The 18,932-nt window shown below is 52.0% G+C and overlaps 1 protein-coding gene and 1 pseudogene across 1 annotated transcript; both read right to left on the bottom strand.

Annotated features, from left to right (window-relative positions):
- Nucleotides 1–867: 867 nt before the first annotated feature.
- On the bottom strand, nucleotides 868–3,944 carry TOPORS (TOP1 binding arginine/serine rich protein, E3 ubiquitin ligase). The gene has a single exon (XM_010219831.2). It carries the CDS (start codon nucleotides 3,939–3,941, stop codon nucleotides 927–929), a length of 3,015 nt encoding a protein of 1,004 aa, XP_010218133.2. The 5' UTR covers nucleotides 3,942–3,944; the 3' UTR covers nucleotides 868–926.
- Nucleotides 3,945–7,026: 3,082 nt separating this feature from the next.
- On the bottom strand, nucleotides 7,027–12,708 carry LOC148595359 (sperm-associated antigen 4 protein-like; annotated as a pseudogene).
- Between the last annotated feature and the right edge of the window lie 6,224 nt (nucleotides 12,709–18,932).

Below are 18,932 nucleotides of genomic sequence, written 5' to 3'. Positions count from 1 at the left end.
AACGTGTTAACAGCTGAGCATACAGAACACAAAAACAGAATCTTTTCCAAATTGCAAGTAAATAGTATAAGAAAGAACAGACAAGTTGCAACAAGGGAAATATGAAAGATCTGAGAAAGAAAGATTTTACACCAAGAATAATGAAACATTAAAACATGTCCCCTACATATGTTGTGGAATCTCCAGCTTTTGGGATATTCATAATTCTTCAGATCCTGAACAATCTGATTGAAATTGTGCTTGCTTTAAGTGACAAGCAGGACTTCCAGAAGGCACTTCTGAATTATTTCTTACTAGTACAAGCTATTAAAGTTTGTGCAGTAAGACACCCAAGACAAGTGTTCTGTTGGTAAAATATATAGTTCATGCATACATATCTTTTGTTTTTTAAAGAAGTCTTATTGCTTTATTTGAATTTTGACCAAATTAATTTTTACTTTAATGTAAGTTTTGTTCAAGATTTATGTAGTAACCATTGCATATTTTTAAGCAGATATCAACTTTACCCACATAGACCCAAATGATAATAGAACTGAATGACACTTTTGCGACCAGTACAACTTTTTCTCTGTATAATGAAGAACCTTTGGAAAAGGTATTTCTGGCTTTCAATTTAGTTTTGTTTGTTTGTTTTTTTTTTATATAAAAACAACGCAACTTTGAAACATTCTGTGGTTATATTTTTACACAATATGAGAATACAGGATGGCTACAATTTCCAAATACTCTTGTGAGAAACTTCTAAGATACCTACGAACCATATTGTATCTTCTCTTACTTAAAAGTGCATACACATTCAAAAATTTTTACACATTTCTCAGCCATTTTTAACACACACAACTCCAATGAGGTGTCTTGTTCTCCAGAGGAAAAGAAGGTAATTAAAACAGATTGACTATTTAAAGAAGGGTTCATTATAAAACATGCTACATTTTTTTTCCTGCAGAGTCAGACCAAAAGGATTTGCTGACAAGTCTCTTTGGGAGTCTTAGTATCAATGGTGGTCTCTCTGGATTCTCTAGAAAGGAAGTCCTGGGAGAAGGCAGCTGACTGGATGCTGCTGCTTGTACTCGTTGAACATGGCTAGCTGTAATTCCTGTGTGAGATGTATTGCTACTATTAGCCACTGCTGCAAGACTCTGATCAGCTGATGTTTCCTGAACCTCGACGTCACTATTTCTAAAGTCACCAACTAAGTCCTGTCTTGCGGTAGCAATACTACGGTTTTTACCCATTATTCCAGTTTCTTTGCTGACCTTATAAATATCCTTACATTCTGCCTCTCCCAGAAAAGAAGAGACAGACTCATTTTCTCTCTCATTTACCTGGGTTGAGCCTGTCCAAGTAATACTACTGTCACACTCAATACTTTCTGGCTCCTTGTCACTATCACTATCAATTGTAATTACAACCGGAGAAGAATGTACTGAGTTACTCAGCTGGTGTTTCCGGTGTTTCTTCTTGTGCTTTTTCTTCTTCTTTTTATGATGTCTCATTGTGTCTGTCATTTTTCCTTCATAAACTATCTCCACACTTGGACTCCTGGTCTTCTTCTTCTTCTTCTTATGCTTTGTCTCACTACTTGCTTGGTTGTCTGAAAGGCTATTTTCGTTTTTGTAGCAGTCACTGAATTTTGACAAAGTTTTCTTGGGGTCATTTTCTTTCTCTAGAACCGTACTCTCCTTGTCTGCAGTCTCCAAGTGGCGGGTTTTATACTTTCTTTTTCCACCAGGCTTTTCACTTTTCATTCTGTCAGTCCCTCCAGATGGTGTCCTGGACCTATTACTTGATCGGCTCCTGGACCTGCATCTTTCATAATAGTAATAATGTCTCTCATGGAGTCCTCTCTGACTACGTGGATCTGTCCTTTCAGTAAAGGATTGTATCCTGTATTCTGGACTAGCAGATTGTCTTGAATAGTGAGCTCTAGATTGAGTCTTCCTCCTATAAGACGATTCATAGCCATCTCCAACCACATTTCGACTATAAAAAGTATAACCCCATTGGTATCTACTTTGATAGTTGTCTCTTACATAATAATGATCACTGTCTCTGCTTCTCGATCTTCTTTTGCTATGGCCCTTGCTACGCGATCGTGATCTGCTTACTTCCCTGGATATTGTGCTCTCACGACTTAGAGAGCCTCTCTGGCTTTTTCGAGAGATGCTAGAATCACGAGTTCTTGACCTCCTCTTGTTTCTTTTGCTTCTATGTTTGCTGCTATCTCTGCTTTCTGATCGTTTCCTTTTGAATCGGTCTTTGCTGTGATGCTCCTTCCTCGTTCTGTGGCCAAGACTTCCTCTGCTGTGCTTTGAATAGGACTGTGGACTCTTGGACTTTCTCTTTCTGGACAGTCTGTGATCACAAGGAGAACGCATCCTGTCTCTTCCTGAAGAAGGGCTCCAGATCAATTCCTCTGCAGATAGATTTTTTATTTTACTTTTGTTGTCATCATCTTTTGACTCTATCTTCTCAATTGCAGGGGAGAAACGGCTTTTACAGCTACCTAGGTTTTCATTATACGTAGGGGAGTGTGGTGAGGAACTCCTGCTTGGTTCACTGTCACTGCAACTGTGGAACTGGATTGGCTGCTGTTTCTTAACATCTTCCCTTCTCTCTTCCTTGACTGATTCCTCAGAATCCGAAGACAATTCAACCAGTTCTGGTGTCCTCTCAGCTATAGGCTTAACATACCCAACAATAACACAGTTGTCAGAAGAATAGTCACTGTCATTTGAATCAGCATTAGCCTGCAACTGAGTTTGCATTTCAGTTCTTTTTGTTGCGGAGTCCTCATCAGAACTTTCTGAAGTCTCCAAAGAAGAAGCGATGGTTGCATGAACCTCTTCCGAGATGGAATATGAGGGCCCTGGAGTTTCATCATCCCAGGGAGCTTGATCTATACCAGTCATGGAGGAACTGCGATCTGGACCTTGAGAATCTGCTTCATCTGGAGATATTGTAATAATTGATGAATCTGAGTGACTTCCTTCATCATATGATGGAGCAGGACAGTCATAGTTGGCATGCTGATCATACGCCTCTAGGTTAAAAGGACATCGGGCAAAACTGACAAATTCGTGTAGGAAATGTTCAGTACGATTCAGCAAAAATGGCTTTAAATCATCAGCAAAGGCCTGGCTTTCCAGATCATACCTCGTCACATTACTCATGATGATATGCTGTACAATGTTAACCAAAGATCCATGGGCACCAAACAGGACTGTAAGTTCCCGCTTCAACCAGGGAACCAACCTGTGAAGGCAAGCAGGGTTCCGGCGGAAAAACTCTGCTGAAATATCTCGATAGCGGCCACCATCCTGAATACTACGAACACGCACACCGGTGCGATAGAGAGCTCTGCGGAAGTTGATCATGTCCTCCTCCTGAATCTGCCGCAGAGACCTGCCCTCTGCGCTAGCTTGCCTCCTTGAGGCAAGCCTCCTTATCATCTGCTGAATCTCTCCATCTCTCTGCCGCACTGGTTCGCTTGACAGCCCTTCAAACAATATCCCATTATCAGGAGGGGACAGCGTCCTTCGAGAAGAGGAAGTGTGACGATGGTAAGATGAAGTGCGACGTTCTCTTGTTAACGTAGTACGATAACGAAATCTCCGGCCATCAGGGCTGGCAAAAGAGCCGTTTTCTGATGGTCTCAGTATGTACTCCTTAAAGTCATCCTCAGCACGAACTGTATGGAAAATGGAATGGAACGGTTGTTTGCAGAGCGGGCATTCTGCCTTGTTTTTTGACCATTCCTGGACACAACGGAAACAGAATTTATGCAAACAACGATCTAGATATGCAACGTTGTCGAATCTGTCCAAGCAGATAGGGCATTTGGAGTCAGGAGATGCATCTGTTGGCACTGTCTGATGCAGTTTGCTTGTGCTAGCTTTTGGAGAGAAGTTGTTATCCACTTCAAATTCTGACGAAGACATGTTCTAAAAAAGAGAAACACCAGAACATCATTAGCCTTCCTGAGATGAAAGAATGTGAAAGTCTAGGCAAAGAAACCTGTGCTATTTTTCCTTTAGGTTGTAAAAAGCAATGATAAGCTTTGACAAGATATTAAAGAAAAAGACACGATGATGTAAGTCCTTTTCTTGTCTTCTCCTTAGAATACTGCTTCTATCAAGAAGTTAGAAGCCATAGTTAAATTCCATCCCAACACAGAAAAAAAGCAAATGACTGTGAAAGTTGCCCAGACTTAGGAACCGCAGTTCCAGCAATCCTGCTTTACCCTCTGAGGTAAACTAATCTGCCTTCCCTAATAAGTGCAGAACTGTCCTCCCTCCTACATTTTTTTCAAGCCCTTGTTTAAACTACAATCTATTTTAAAGGAAAGTAAGAGCCTGTGTGACCATGTATTCAGCAGAGCTTCTATCTTGTTCTAAAACAGCTACTCACTTATGGAGGTGGACCTACCAGAAATCTCAGTAACTGACAAGTACTGTTAGCCAAAACATCGTTTTTATTCTCATTCTTAGGCATCCAGCCTTGACACTGGTGTTTGTTCCTTCTTATTTGGAAAGGAACGCTTTTTTTTGCTTTTCAACTCCATATTCTTCTTTTATGAATGACACCTTTTCGCACTGCACCTTTTTGTTTGGCAGATAGTTCCTTGCTGCAGACTCTGCCTACAAAGCTCTTCAGGGATGATGCATAAGGGTAACTGACTGGCATTGTATTTTCAGGGAAAGTCTCCCAACAGTCAGCACTCTGTAGTTTCTGCCCTGCTAGAAAGTATATATAAAGTAAGATGCATCAAATATGAATATGGAAAGCAACATATACACATAGTAAGGGTTATGGTTAGTAGATGGACAACAGTCATACAAAGCAGCTTCAAAAATGGTCCGAGAAACACATACAAGAGATCACTACCAGCACACCTGCAGTGAATTCTTTACGATATCATAGCAAAATAATACATTTTTTTTGTTGAATCCACAAAGATATTTCTGTCAGCTAATACCTGAAGTGATGAGATTTAGCTCATCTACATTTGAAACGCGTAATTTTTAAAATACTAAAGCACATCCAGGTCTTGCTCTTTCTGTCAGCACAAGCAGAGCTTAGAGCATGGCACAATTTAACTGGAACTTGAAACACGCTGGCATTTTTGGCGACTACACACAGGCTCTTGTCCTCCTCCCCACCCTTAAGTCACTGTTTTGCCACTATTCTTTTCCAACACCGTTGTCATCAACAAGGGTTAATCTGGGGCACACTTCCCCCCCAAAAAAAGTGATTCAGGAGGAGGAACAGAACACGCGGCGCCCCCGCCGCCGGCCCCAACGCCACTAACGGCTCCCCAGCCCCGCCGGCGGCCCCGGCGCCACTAACGGCCGCCGGGCCCGTCCCGCCGCACTCACCGTCGCCACGGGCTCCTCGGCCGGGCGCCGCCGGGCGCGGGCGGCCGCCGAGACGGCGCTGGGGCGCGGTCGCCGCGGGCACTGCCCCGTTGCCGGGTGCCGGCGGCGGGCACCGTCGCCCGGGCGGCGCCGCGGTTCCGACATCGCCGCCGCGGAACCGGGGTCACTGCCGCGAGCTGGGCCGCTACCAGGACCGCTGCCGGAGCCGGGGCCACTGCCGCGACCGGGGCCGCTGCCGGGACCGCTGCCGGAGCCGGGGCCACTGCCGCGACCGGGGCCGCTGCCGGGACCGCTGCCGGAGCCGGGGCCACTGCCGCGACCGGGGCCGCTGCCGGAGCCGGGGCCACTGCCGCCACCGGGGACGCTGCCGGGGCCGCTACCGGAGCCGCTACCGGAGCCGCGGCGCCAGCGGGGCAGCGCAGGGGCTGCGCGGCGCCGCGCGGAAGCCAAGATCGGCCGCGGCGTCACTTCCCGCGCGCGGCCGGCACCGCCGAGACGTCACTTCCGCTCGACCGCTCGCCCGACATCTTGCAAGCGGGCGGAAGAAGGGAGCGTCCCGAACATGGCGGCAGCCGTCCCGTGTCCTCGCACACAGTGGGGCGGCCCCGCGTCCTGACACGCAACGGAGCTCCTCCGCATGCCCTCATGAGCGGGACAAAGGAGCATATGTGGGGTGGGCGGGAGGAACTGAGCGGAGCTGAGCGTTGGTGTCTTTACAAATGGAGGAATTGCTCCCCGTTCTCGGCTGGTGAGCGTGACAAAGCAGCCAGCGGAGCTCAGGCGAAGAGAGGGGCAGGGAGTTCAGTTATGTAACGGCCAGGGGGGTCTGTGACCTCTGCGTAGCTTGGCCAGTGGGCAAAAGGAGAGGGAATACCTCGATCAGAAATTAGGATAAAAGAGGCTGCGCCTAGCAGCACTTTGACAGAACCCACAAGGGCATAGCTGGTGAATGGGCCCTTTATTCAAACAAAGTTTTAGCACTGCTGTCTCCTTTATGGACTTCAGTTCTTAAATGCACCATTCTCCAAACAGAAGAGAGTGCATGCAGACAGCAATAACTTTGGCCTCCCCTAGCGCTGGGCACAAGCAGCAAAGCAAGAAGCAGAAGGGAGAGCTTCAGCTGCCAAGGAGCGCTGTCGCTGGCGATCTTTGCCCGTGTCACGTGGGACTCCCTGACACATGCGGATAATGGAAGGGGTCCTACTGCCGAGGCTGCTGTCCCCAGGGCTGCTGGCACCCCAGTTGTGCCCTTACCTTCTCGTGCCACTACCGGAGCCTTGCCATTAGCGCAGCCAGAGGCTGCCCGGGGTGCCCCTGCTCCAGGACTGCCAGAACAGGGACTGCCCCTACCGCCTGCCCTGCCGTTATCCCAGACCTTCTGCTCTGCCCTGGCCTGCTGCGCTCCCAGGCTCTTGTGTTCAATACGGGCCGTGCTGCTGTGTGGAGCATGGTGTTACCCCGCGGCCCATTTCCCCACCCTGCTCATACCTTGTGTCCAGCACAGAACCCCCTGTCCTGCCGTTACACAAGCGCCCGCCAGTACCCCGGGCCCAGGGCTCCCCTGGAACTGCCGTTACCCCACACCTCCTCTTACACCACCCTTATCGTAGGATTTTCAATGGGCCTTGCCTTGTCTTGTTACATATTTTTATTGGTAATGAAGATCATCTCTCCCCATGTTCTTGGGATCTTGGAATGACATCTGTCTTGCCACCTTCCTGTGAACCTACACTCTGTAAATGCAGATGTACTCCACGTTTCCCCACTTGCTCTTCAACTCCAGCTTTATATATTAAAAGGCTCTGGAGAGGTCATGCTGTAAAAAAATCACGGGAAGAAGAAATATGGTTCCTGGGGTGCAAAGAAGGTCACTACCAGCCACACATCTCCCTCTACCAGATGTGGCCCTGCTAAGCGCAGGCCTCTCTGACCAACCCCACCCTGTTTGAGACTTCGTCACAGAACTCTTTGTGACACAGGCTTGACGAGAAACCTTCATTCTGCCTGGCCTTAGCCCACACGTGCTTCCTCTACCTTCAGAGGGAAGGTCTGAATGGCCTCTCTTTCCATGTCATACGTGAATGTGCCAAGGAGAGTTTCTTCTTCTCCCTCCTTCTCCAGTCCCTTCAAGACAAAGCACCAGCATCAGCCTCGGGGCGCCAAGGCCCAAACGGGGCAGGCAGCACAGCAAGTGAATGCCCCTTCTTCCTGTGGCATTTTTTTCCCCACGACCCCAGCCCAAGCAGCACAGACTTACAGAAACAGTGAAGTCTCGGGGAGCGCTGCTGACCGTGCCACTTGGCGAGACAGCTTTGGAAATGTGCTGCAGAGTGACAGCAGCTGGCCAGATGCGAGCAGGCAGCTGAATGACCACGTGCCCCCGAGAGCCTTGGAAAGCCCAGCATTGCCCAGGTGTCATGTCAGGCTGCAAGCAGAACAGGACAGCAAGGAATGGGCAGGCTGTGAGGGGGACACCACTAGTGCCAGTGCCAGGGGAACTGGAAGCACAGGCAGCCCTTTGCCTATGTCTTGCATTTCTGATCCAAAATGAAGAGCACGTGGGAGGCAGGGCAGAGAAGCAGAGACCTCCTGCCCGTGCTCAAGCAGGCTCTACAGATGAATGAGGGAAGGAAGACCTGTCGGGGCCATGACATCTGCCACCTCACCCCAGACTCAGGGCTCTGCACAAACATCTCTACCTGCCCAGCAGAGTTTGCTCCCACCAAATGGACTGTGAAGGAGAGACTCCTTCCCCTCACTGTTCTCTTTTGACACCTGAAAAATGCTATCTGGAGGATTTGAAGGTGCCGCCCTGGAGTTTACTTCCTTGAAGTTCCACTCCTAAAGGAGTCACTGCTTTCTATCAAGTAAAAGCCTTGGGTGTGAAGAATCACTGCTAGGGACAAGAGCAGCAGTTCTAAATGCAGGACAGGTGCCCTGGCCTATCGCTGTGATTCCCAGGAAGGAACTAAAGCCACACTGAATATTTCTGCACTGTTACCTGCAAAATGGTATCTGGTGGCTTTGCAGCACATAGGAACCAAAAGGCCTTGCAGAGCCAACGCTCTCCCCAGTCGTAAGTGCGGGAAGTTCTCTGCAGGTCAATTACAGCGCCTGCAAAAAAGATGGAGCTGCTGCCTGCAAGGTGCCACAGCCAGGCTGCTTCCAGGGCATTTGTAACTCTGCCTGCCAGCTGGAGGCCAAGCGGAGGTCTTGCTGTGGCAACGCGCAGCACAGTGCAGCCTTCCCCTTCGGGTGGACAGGAAAGCTCAGGGAAGAGGAAGGGAACCGCTGCGTGGGCACAGAAAACTTAGAGGGCAGTGCCAGAGGCAGCAGCACGGAGCCCCAGGACAGGAGTGGGTGTGGGTCACAGACAGCCCCCCTGACACAGCCTTGCTCGTGGACCCCCACGTGTCCTTTCATCTCCCAGCACCTCGGTGAGCAGGGGCTGCCACGCAGCCTCCCTATGTTCACACACACATCATGCAGAGACTTGTCTGCCTGTGTCCTCACCTGTGGTCTGCAGAGCCCAGTCAGAGAGGGGCACGTGGCCTTCATCAAACAGGGCCTCTCTCATCTGCTGCACTTCCTGGCAAAGACAGAAACAGGTAGAGGTAATCTCCACCTCAGCAGGCAGCTCAGGAGGGCTACTCCTAGACCTAGCACACAGGAAAGGGAAGAGCCTGGCAAATAAAGTGCAAGAACAACCTTGTTCAGGGACCTGAAAGGCTCCATTCTTTCACAAGTGTTTCTAGGAAACCCATGCAATGGGGAAGACCATGCGTGTGCACAGCCAGAGTGGGGCCATGGGGCAGCACAGCTTGCTCTCCACCCTCCCCACCCTCCAGCTCAGCCAGGAGATGGGCTCAGGCCCTGCCAGCACCAGCTGCTCCCACAAAGTCCTCCTGAGCCCCAGGCCTGCTGTGGGGGCCGGGCCAGAGCTAGTCGAGTCCCCGGCACTGCAGGCAAAGCGTGTCGGGAGTCCTCTGCTCTGAGAAAGTGCCCAGCGATCCCCGTCTGGGAGAAGGGAATCAACGGCAGAGAGGCTCCACCAAAAAGTCCCTGTGCAAGGCAGGGGGGCTCCCGTAAACCAGAAGAAAGCAAAAACCACCACAACTAGTGTCCTGTCAGCGCTCCTGCTCATCCAAGCCTTCCTTCACAAAATGGAGCATCACCTGCTTCATACTCGCCATCTCAGCATTCAGGCGCAAAACCTCCTCTGTGAGAAGTTCCATCTGTTTGGCTTGTTTAGACAGCAAAGTGACCAAGTCCCTGCAGAGAGAGAGAAGCTGCTGTTTGAGAGCTGCCCGTCCCCTGCAGGGAGCCTCTAAGCCCAGAGGAGAGAAGAGCTCCCTGTGCTTGGGCTCCTTTTGCTCTGCCCGCTTTGGCAGGGCTTTCCCTTCCCCCTCCAGCTTTAGCTTTTGTGGCCAACGCAAGGAGTCTTGCTCGGACACGCAAGTAGCACATGCCCATCTGACACTATGCCATGAAATGAGTCCCCAGACAGATATTCTCTCACCTTTTAGCGTTCAGGTCTGGAAAAAAACATCCCAGGAGCCCCTGAAAGGAAGAGCTTTCCATGAGCAGAGCCGCTACCACAACTGCCAGAGCTTCCCTTGGAAACTGCTGGAGGAAGCCCAGCAGGACCTGCCACTTCACTCTGGCAAGCCAGGCTCCAGCTCCAGCTGAAGCTTTGTTGAGCTTCCCGCTGCAGGGCATGGCAGTATTCGGGGATGGATGCCGCCCTCATCAGCCCCTCTCCTTTGCAGGAGTTACCTGTCTCTCTCCACCAGGCATCTCTGTCGGTTCATCTGATAATCCTGGCAGAGTCCATGCTGGCAGCATCATCACACAGTAGCCAGCAACTGAAATTCACAGCAGCAAGGAAGAGCGGGGTTACTAGGCTAATGGGAACTCCCCGTAGAGAGCATCTCTGGAGCTCCCTGAAGTGCAGGAAAGGGAAGCAGGACGGTGCCCCACTCCTGGGCACTCCAGGGCCTCCGGCCTCCAGCAGCTCTGTGCTGCTTACTGCTGGCAGCCCTTCGCTCACAACTACTCACCAATACCAACACAGGTTCTGAGAAGAGCTTTCACGAACACATTATTTCTTACGGGGAACCTTTTCCTACAAAAGAGGGAGTGTTACTACTAAAGCAGCAGGGCTGGCAAGCCTGGCAGGCCTTCCTACAGGAAAGTGCCACAAGAGCACCTCCACAAGAGGGAGAAAAGGCCTCCAGGGAAGTGGAGAGATATTCCAAGTGAAGACAGAAAACAGTCCTTGTAGTGTCCTTGCTTTCTCTCTTTCTAAAACAGCAAAAGTCCTCTCCTCTGAGATTAGGGACACACTGATGATTTTCTGGGGGGATGCGCCACGAGAGATACTCACAGAGCCCTTCCACCTGAAAGACAGAAAAAGGCACCAAGTGCCCCAGAAGAAGAGAACACACCTACTGCACATTTATCGCCTGTGTCGCATGGGGGAGAGATAATCACGTTGGGGAAATGAAGGCTTCCAAGAACCTCCACAAAGCTATCACTGAGTGGCTAACAAAGTACAAAAGCCCTGGGCAAAGAAAGCAGTGGCAAGTCAGGTGTCTCGCTTTTACTCTCTGCTGTGGGATCCCCAGTTATTTCAGCCTCGCAGGAGGAATGCACTGAGTCCCATGAGCTGCCTCCAACAGCAGGGTGCGTGCCATGGCCCTGCCTCACTGCAGAGGCTGCAGCAGAGAGCTGAGGAGCTGTCCCCTCGAGGCGCTGCTGCCCCAGCTCAGCCAGGCTTTTCTCCTTCAGAAATTGTAGGTCACTGCATCGCAGTCACATGACTGTACTAAAGCTCTTCCTGTGACAGTGATTTTGTGATTGTGTTGTTTCTGCAGGGCCTGGTACAGCCAGGTCATGGAGCGCAGACATGGGTCCTTCCCACGTGTCACATGAAGCAGCAGTGTGGCCAAGCAATGGCCGAGGGACGGGCTGCTCTAGGGGACCGTTCCAAAGAACGGCACTTACCTGCACTGCCCCCAGTGTGCTCACTGCTGCTCAAGGGCACCTTGCTGGCCGTGTCGATGACAGCCCCAAGTTGATGGCGCTCCTGCAGCAGCCTGGCATCCAGCATGGCGAAAGACGCTGCTGCCCGCTAGAGGTACTGTTGCTGCTGGGGAGTGTGTCTCCTCATCATTGCTGCGAGGAAACACGGTCTTGTCTCCCTTCCACACACAACAAGTTTCTACCCAATTGGGCAAAGAGAGACAAAACGCCCCAAAAGGAGGAAATGCACTAAGCACGACGAGTCACGTGACCGCGTTGAGTCCCGAGCAGTGGGCTGAGGGTGGCCCTGGCCCTATGCACCTATAAGGGCTGGCCAGCTGTGAGCTCACACACACATGTGAGGTGGTGCGAGGTGTGGTGTCATGTCCCATTGCAGCCTGAGCCCAGGACATGCCCCAGAGCATACCCTGGCAGGAACACACACCTGCCATCCTCCAGAGTGGTACCAGCCCACTCATCCCTCCTTCATGAGAGCACTGCTCCTGTCCATACTCATCCCTCATGGACAGATTGTTCTCCTCTTCCATTTCTCCTCCTGCAGTTTTAGAGTCTTCTATCAAGTTGGACACCCCCTCGCAGAGAAAAGAAACCTTTTAGGCTCTCCCTATTTCTGAGACCAACATCTTCCCCTTCACCTCTCTGTATGCTTACAACCAAAGACTCAGAAGCTGTCACACCATTATGAGAAGGCTGACAGAAAGCACTTCAGAAGTGCATCAGCCTATTAGGATCTTTGCTTTCAATACTAGCCAGGTGCCTAAGCAGTCCTTTCCAAGAAAGTACTCTCCTGAAACAAGGGTTGGCGTCTCCACAACTCAAGGACCCTGTTTTTTTTTGACTCGGCTGCCTTGCCACACAGAGTGATAGAGAAGAACAGAATCTAGCGGTTTGAGTCAGAGCTTTTCAATCATCATCTGCTTCATCCTCTCTATCTGTGCAAACCAATGGATAACCTCCCTCTTGGAAACCTTCCTTAAATTGGCTTTTTGGAAGAGCAATCTCACCAAGTCCCTGCAGAGAGCAAGAAGTTGGTCTTTGAGAGCTGCCCATCCCCTGCCCGGAGCCTCTAAGCCCAGAGGAGAGAAGAGCTCCCTGTGCTTGGGCCCCTCTTCCTCTGCCTGCTTTGGCAGTGCTTTCCCTTCACTCTCCGGCTTTAGCAAAAGGCCAACAGAAAGGGTCTTGCTGGGGTGTGCAAACTGCACATGCCAGCGGATACAACTCTGTGCAATGAATCCCCAGTGACATACCGTCTCACTCTTCGGCCTCCACAGCTGGCAAGAGCCATTGCAGCAGTCCCTGAAAGGCTGGAGCTTTCCATCAGCATAGCCACTACCACAACTGCCAGGGCTTCCTGCAGACACTGCTCCAGGAAGGCCCAGCAGCACTTGCTGCTTCACTCTGCCAAAGGGAAGCTTTGTTGGGTTTCTTTCTGCAGCAATGGGGAGATTTGGGGATGCATCCAGCCCCCTGCCATACGTCCCCTTTGCTGCAGTTACCTGTCCCACATTAACACACACTGACCTGTGGTGCTCCTTTTGCCCACTGTGTCTACGTTGGCAGCATCAGACCCCAGTAGGCACCAACTATAATTTACAGCAGCAAGAAATAGCCAATTTACCAGGCTAATGCCACCCCCATTGCAGAGAGGTTCTCTGGAGCTGCTGGAAGCGCTGAAATGGGAAGCAAGACCGTGCCCCAGAGGTACGCCAGGCTCTCCCTCATCCAGCAGCTCTGTGCTGCTGCCGACTGCTCTTTGCACAAAAAGGGCGTACTCACCAAGAACAAAACACACAAACAGCAGGAGGTTCAGGGACATCTTTAGCCTAGAGAAACCAGCATCTCTTTTGTGAGCAAGAATCCAGCTCTGCCTACCCCCACTCACAAGTAGCTTGTTTCCATCAAAGCAGGAAATAAGCCATTCTAGAAGTCTGCTGCTTGCTCAAAGGCTGTGAGGGGTGGCAGGCCATGAGCTCCCACACACCCGGGAGACAGCGCGAGGCGTGGTGTCATGTCCCACTGCAGCTTGAGTCCATCACATCCCCCAGAGCACCCCCTGGCAGGGACACACATGTGCCAGCATCCCCATGCCTATTCTCCAGGGCTCCATGCAGATCTTATTGCAGATGCAGACCTTTTGCAGATCTTTTTTTTTTTCCTCCTTATTTGGTCCTAGTCTGCTTATACCACCTGCTTCCCCGCACCAGCTGTGTCTGGCACATGGATGGGCCCTGGGTCTCCCTGCTCTCCATCGCTCCCCTTCCTTGTCTCGAGGCCGGTTGTCTCTGGCCAAAGCAGCGCCCCCCACAACAGCAGGGAGCGGCTCCCGTCTCACCTGATTGGCTAGAGCCTTTCTTCTCCCTGATTGGCTGTTGTCAGGCTCCCTCGCTCTGCCCTTGGGGGTCAAAGCGACCCTTAGTGCTGGGCACGTCTGGTATGGCGGGTGCAGCGGGGAGCCGTTTTCCTCCAAGAACGACCCTGACCACTGCTGCTGCCTCCCGCCTGGTGCAGGATGGCCCCCTCACTGCACTCCCATCTAGTTGAGAAGAATAATCTGCTGGTCTCTAGTGGAGTCCTCATTTCTGTGTTACTGTTCCACTGGCATTTCTCTTTCTGTCCTGCTCATACAAAAGGGCTTAGTATGATGCAGGTGTCTGAGAGCAGTTGCAGATGCCAAAACTCCTATGCTTCAAAAACCTTGGTTTCTTTCAGGGATTTCAGGGATGCATGCAGTGGATTCTGCCTTTTCTTCTTCATTGTGAGCGGAATGCTCAAGTTTCTGTATTCATCAATAAGGGGGTTTCTCCACAGTTTGGCTGAAGAGCAGGACGAAGGGAGGGGAGACCGAGAGGAGCCATGAGCCGAGAAGGACAAAAAGAGCGATCTGCAAGGATATGGGGGCCTTTACAAAGGAGGGAAATAGGGCAATTCCCCCACATTCTTCAGCAAGGGGGACAAAGGAGTTGGTGAGCTCAGGTGAGAACAGATGGCGGGAGGCCGGAGTTGGGTGTAGGCAGGCCGGGAAGGCTGTAACTTCTGAGTACCTTGGCCAATGGGGAAAAGGAGAGGGCGTCCCTCGGGTGGGAAATTAGGATAAAAGGGGGGCTGCGTCCCGCAGCAATTTGAGAGACCCCACAGGGATATGTCCGGTGGACTCTCCCTTTATTCGAATAAAGTTTTAGGACTCCTCTGTCTCCTTTTGGACATTCAGTTCTTGACAGCGATATTTTCCGCACAATTGCCTCCCTCAGGTCAGGGGGATTGTTAATTCCCCCAGCCCCAGTATCCATGCTCTGCAAAATCCCACAGCTCCAAGGAATCCCTGTAACTCCTTCTTAGTTCGAAGATCGAAGCCAACCCCCTGCTCCAGCAGGGGCACCTAGAGCATGTGGCACAGGATTGCATCCAGACGGGTTTTGAAGATCTCCTTCCAAAGAAGAAGATTCCACAACCTCTCTGGGCGGCTTTGCCACCCAACGAGTAAAGAAGTTCCTCTGCCTATGGACATGAAGCTTCTGTGTATCAGTTTGTCCCCACCTTGTCCTGCCTTGTCTTCTCACTGGCCACCACTGAGAAGAGTTTGGCCCCATTCTCTTTACATCTTCCCCTCAGGTACTTGTGCATGTTGATAAGATCCCCTCAATCTTCTCTTCTCCAGGCTAAACAAGCCCAGCTCACTTAGTCTTTCCTCATACAATAGATGCTCGAGTCCCTTAATCATCTTTGTTGCTTTACGCTGGACCCTCTCTCAAAGTTGCGCCTCCCCCTTGTACTGGAGAGCCCAGGACTGCTCACAAGATTCCAGGTGTGGCCTCACCAGAGCTGAGTAGAGGGGCAGGATCCCCTCCCTTATCCTGCTTGCAACACTCCTCCTGATGCAGGCCAGGATCCCGTTGGCCTTCTTGTCCACAAGAGCACATTGCTGCCTCACGGCTAATTTGTTGTCAACCAGGACTCCCAAACCAGGACACGGCCTGGTCATAACTCCCTGTGCAATCTGCTTCCCATTGCCACCAGCGGGCACAGTGAAATAAACCGCCAGATCTACCTGGTCACTGGCAGAACAAACATACCCAGCTTATTCCCTGCATGCCCCTGCATGCCCAAAACATTGAGACTTTTTCTGTGCACGCTTTGCAAGGATCAACAAATAGGCGTCTTCAACAAAGTTTTCAACAAAAGACTTCTTCCCTTTCATGGAACCAGGCATGGGCATTTCACAGGATTGTCCCTGAGAGGCTTGGCAATTGCCCATAGGCCCCCTTGCTGAGTCACTGCAAACACAAGGTGCAGATAAATCTATGTGAATCAGGTTGAGGTGGGAATGTGTTTTCTGTTCAGGTGCTAAATTTGCTTTCCTGGGTGCCCGTGGCTTTTGCCAGGCGTGTTCACCAGCCAGGCAGAGCTTCCTGCAAGAAAGTGCCTCAAGAGCACCTTCAAAGAGGAGTGCTAATGATCACGGCAAGCAGACAGATGTCCGAAGTGAAAACATAAGCTAGTCCTTGTGCTGTGCTTGCTTTCTCTTTTGCTGTAAAAGCAGGCCACTTCCCAGCTGACATTACCCAGATCTTCCAACGCACAGACCTGTGGGGCAGCTGGGAGACATGGCAGAGATGCAGGTGCTGAACAGTCCTATTGCAGGAATATAATACCCTTCACTAGGTAGCTGGTGATATGGGAACTGTTTGCTGGTCAAAGAAAGCGGTGGAAAATGAGGTCTCCCTCCTGTGGCCGTTCCTGTGTGATTCCCGTGTCTCTCAGCTCCGCACGGCAGGGACTGCCTGCACAGACAGGGTCAGTGCCATGGCTCTTGCTCGCATCAGTGGCACATTGGTGAGCTGAAGAGCCACAGAACTCCTGCTTTTCCAGATTTGAAGCTCTTGTGCCTGTAGGGTACGGCGGTCGGAAGATCTCATGCTATGCGGAAAGAATAGGGGAGATGGGCACGTGCAGGGGAGATGGGCACGTGCCCGTATAAGGCAATGTTAATGCTATTGGCTACGGGGGCGCGCTTCCGCACACAGGCACCCTATATAAGTTCGGATGTCCCTGCAATAAACGCCATTTGCTGCATCCACCATATTGGTGTCTGTGCTCATTTGGCCCGGGTTCCCGGGTGGTGGCGCCCGTGCTCGCTCGAGGTAACGACGAGGCAATTGAAGCCGAAAGGCAGCAAGTGGTGACCTCGACGTGATTCGGCGGGCGGCTCCTGAAAGACGGGGCGGCCGGGAAGCGGCGAGAACTCCATGGAGGCGCGACAGTGAAGGTCGTGTTAGCGTGTGCTCGGGAATGAGATGTTTCTGTGAAACTTAGTGCAGTTAATCGAGCGGCTCCTGAAAGGATGGGGCGACGACGGTGAAGGTCGTGTTAGTGTGTGCTCGGGAATGAGATGTTTCTATGAAACTGCATCGAGCGGCTCCTGAAAGGATGGGGCGATTCACAATGCCGGGGATGTTGTGTTTCCCCAGCATTGGGCAGACTGTACTGCTGCACTAGCGGAGTACAGTATGAGTAGTAAATCGGCAAAAGAATTGAAGACTTGGGGAACTATCAGGCAACTTTTACAAAGAACTCGGGAAGAGAGCGAGTCCTGGGAAACCGCGTGGGAGGCAGAGGGCGTGACCGATACTGCGGGGGCTCCGAGACATGTGGTCAGGGAAGGGGAAGAGGCCGGTGGAAAGGAGTCCGGGGCCGGAGAGCCGAGAATGGGGGGGGCGGAAGAAGCGCCACAAGTCTATCCGGCAGCCAGGGATGGGGAGGGGAGGCCCCCTGCGTACCCTTGGGAGGAACTGCAGGCCGCGGGGCGGCGGTTAGACCAGTCCCCTGCTGAGCACGATCCGGGAGGTGGCGGCCACGTAAATCAAGGGGAACGTCTAGTCCCGACAGCCCCACCGATGCCGATAGTAGTGGACGACCCCAGAGATTGGGTTCCAGGGATGCTCCTGCGACCTCAATACCCTCCAGAAGAGGATGAACCGCCTCGGAGGGCCCCCCAGCGGGTTAATGGCGCCGCCGGGAGACGGCCAGCGCCTTTGTCGATGTTGAGAGAGGAGGCGGGGGAGGGGTCAGACTCCTCCTCCGGGGGGGGGGACTCCGTGGGGGAGCTGACGGCCAAAGGGCATCGGGCCCGAGACTGCCGGAGGCCGCAGGGAAACTCCGGGCGGGGAGGGGCGAGGGGGGGCCGCCCTTCTCCGCGAGTGCGCGCCCCCCCGCAAGGAGGGTGGAAGCAGAGCCCCAGGGCGTATCCGACGGGGCACCCTGGGGAGGGAGGACAAGGACAACAAGAGGAGAACGAAGCCAGGTGGCCCTGGTCCTAGGCTGCCAGCAGAGACCCCGTGTTACAGGGGCAGATGTAACGTGCATACCAGAAAGCAACTGGCCGGCCACCTGGCCGGCATCCCCAGCGGGCTTGCTAGATGGGGTGGGGGGAACAACGGACGCGCAATGCAGTGCTGTGCCTCTGGCGTGTGAATTAGAGGACCCGGGAAGGCCCCCCATGCAAGCGATTGTCCGCCCATTCATAGTGACAATACAGGAATCCCTGATCGGGCGTGACGTATTGGCTCAACTCGGCATTCGCCTGACAAATTTAGCGTAGGGGCCACTGCTTACCTGTTGAGCCCTAACAAGGCCATTCCCTTGAAATGGAAAACAGAGGAGCCGGTGTGGGTAGAGCAGTGGCCCTTAACTCAAGAGAAGCTGGTGGCCGCACGGGCCATTATACAACGCGAATTGGATCAAGGACATTTAGAGCCGAGCCTGAGCCCATGGAATACGCCTATCTTTGTCATTCTAAAGAAGGATAAAAGTAAGTTTAGATTGCTACACGACTTAAGAGAGGTAAATAAGAGAATGAGGGACATGGGGGCTCTTCAGCCGGGGCTTCCACTACCCGCGGCGATCCCTCGAGGATGGCCGGTCGTGGTAATGGACATCAAAGACTGTTTCTTCTCAATCCCACTGGCCCCTCAGGACTGTGAGAAATTTGCCTTTACAGTCCCAGCTGCGAACCTGACAGAGCCAGCGCAGAGATATCAGTGGAAGGTGCTCCCTCAGGGAATGAAAAACTCCCCAACTATTTGCCAGAGGTTAGTGGCCCAAGCATTGCAACCCATTCGTGACCGCCACCCCGGGGCGGTGATCATCCATTACATGGACGATTTGCTGCTGGCTACAGCCACGCAGCAGGCCACTGACAAACTGGAAAAGGAGGTGGTTGATCATCTACAGCAGGAAGGGCTGTATATTCAGGAGGCAAAGACGCAGAGAGGTAGTTCGGTGTCTTACTTAGGGACACAAATCCTTCCTGAAACCGTCCGTCCACAGCCGATCAAACTTGACCTGGAGGTGAGAACCTTACATGATGTTCAGAAGTTGGTAGGGGCGATTCAATGCTTGCGTGCCTTGGTTGGCATACCTACCGACCTCATGACACCGTTGTTCGAACTGCTGAAGGGCCAGCACCCATGGGAGAAGCGGGAACTGACGCCCGCAGCTATCGAGGCCCTAAAA

The sequence above is a fragment of the Tinamus guttatus genome, unplaced genomic scaffold (assembly GCF_059628265.1).
Source record: "Tinamus guttatus ecotype Peru unplaced genomic scaffold, ASM5962826v1 Tinamus_guttatus_pri_ptg000110l, whole genome shotgun sequence".
NCBI lineage: Eukaryota > Metazoa > Chordata > Aves > Tinamiformes > Tinamidae > Tinamus > Tinamus guttatus.
This window is presented reverse-complemented; position numbering and strand designations above follow the sequence as displayed.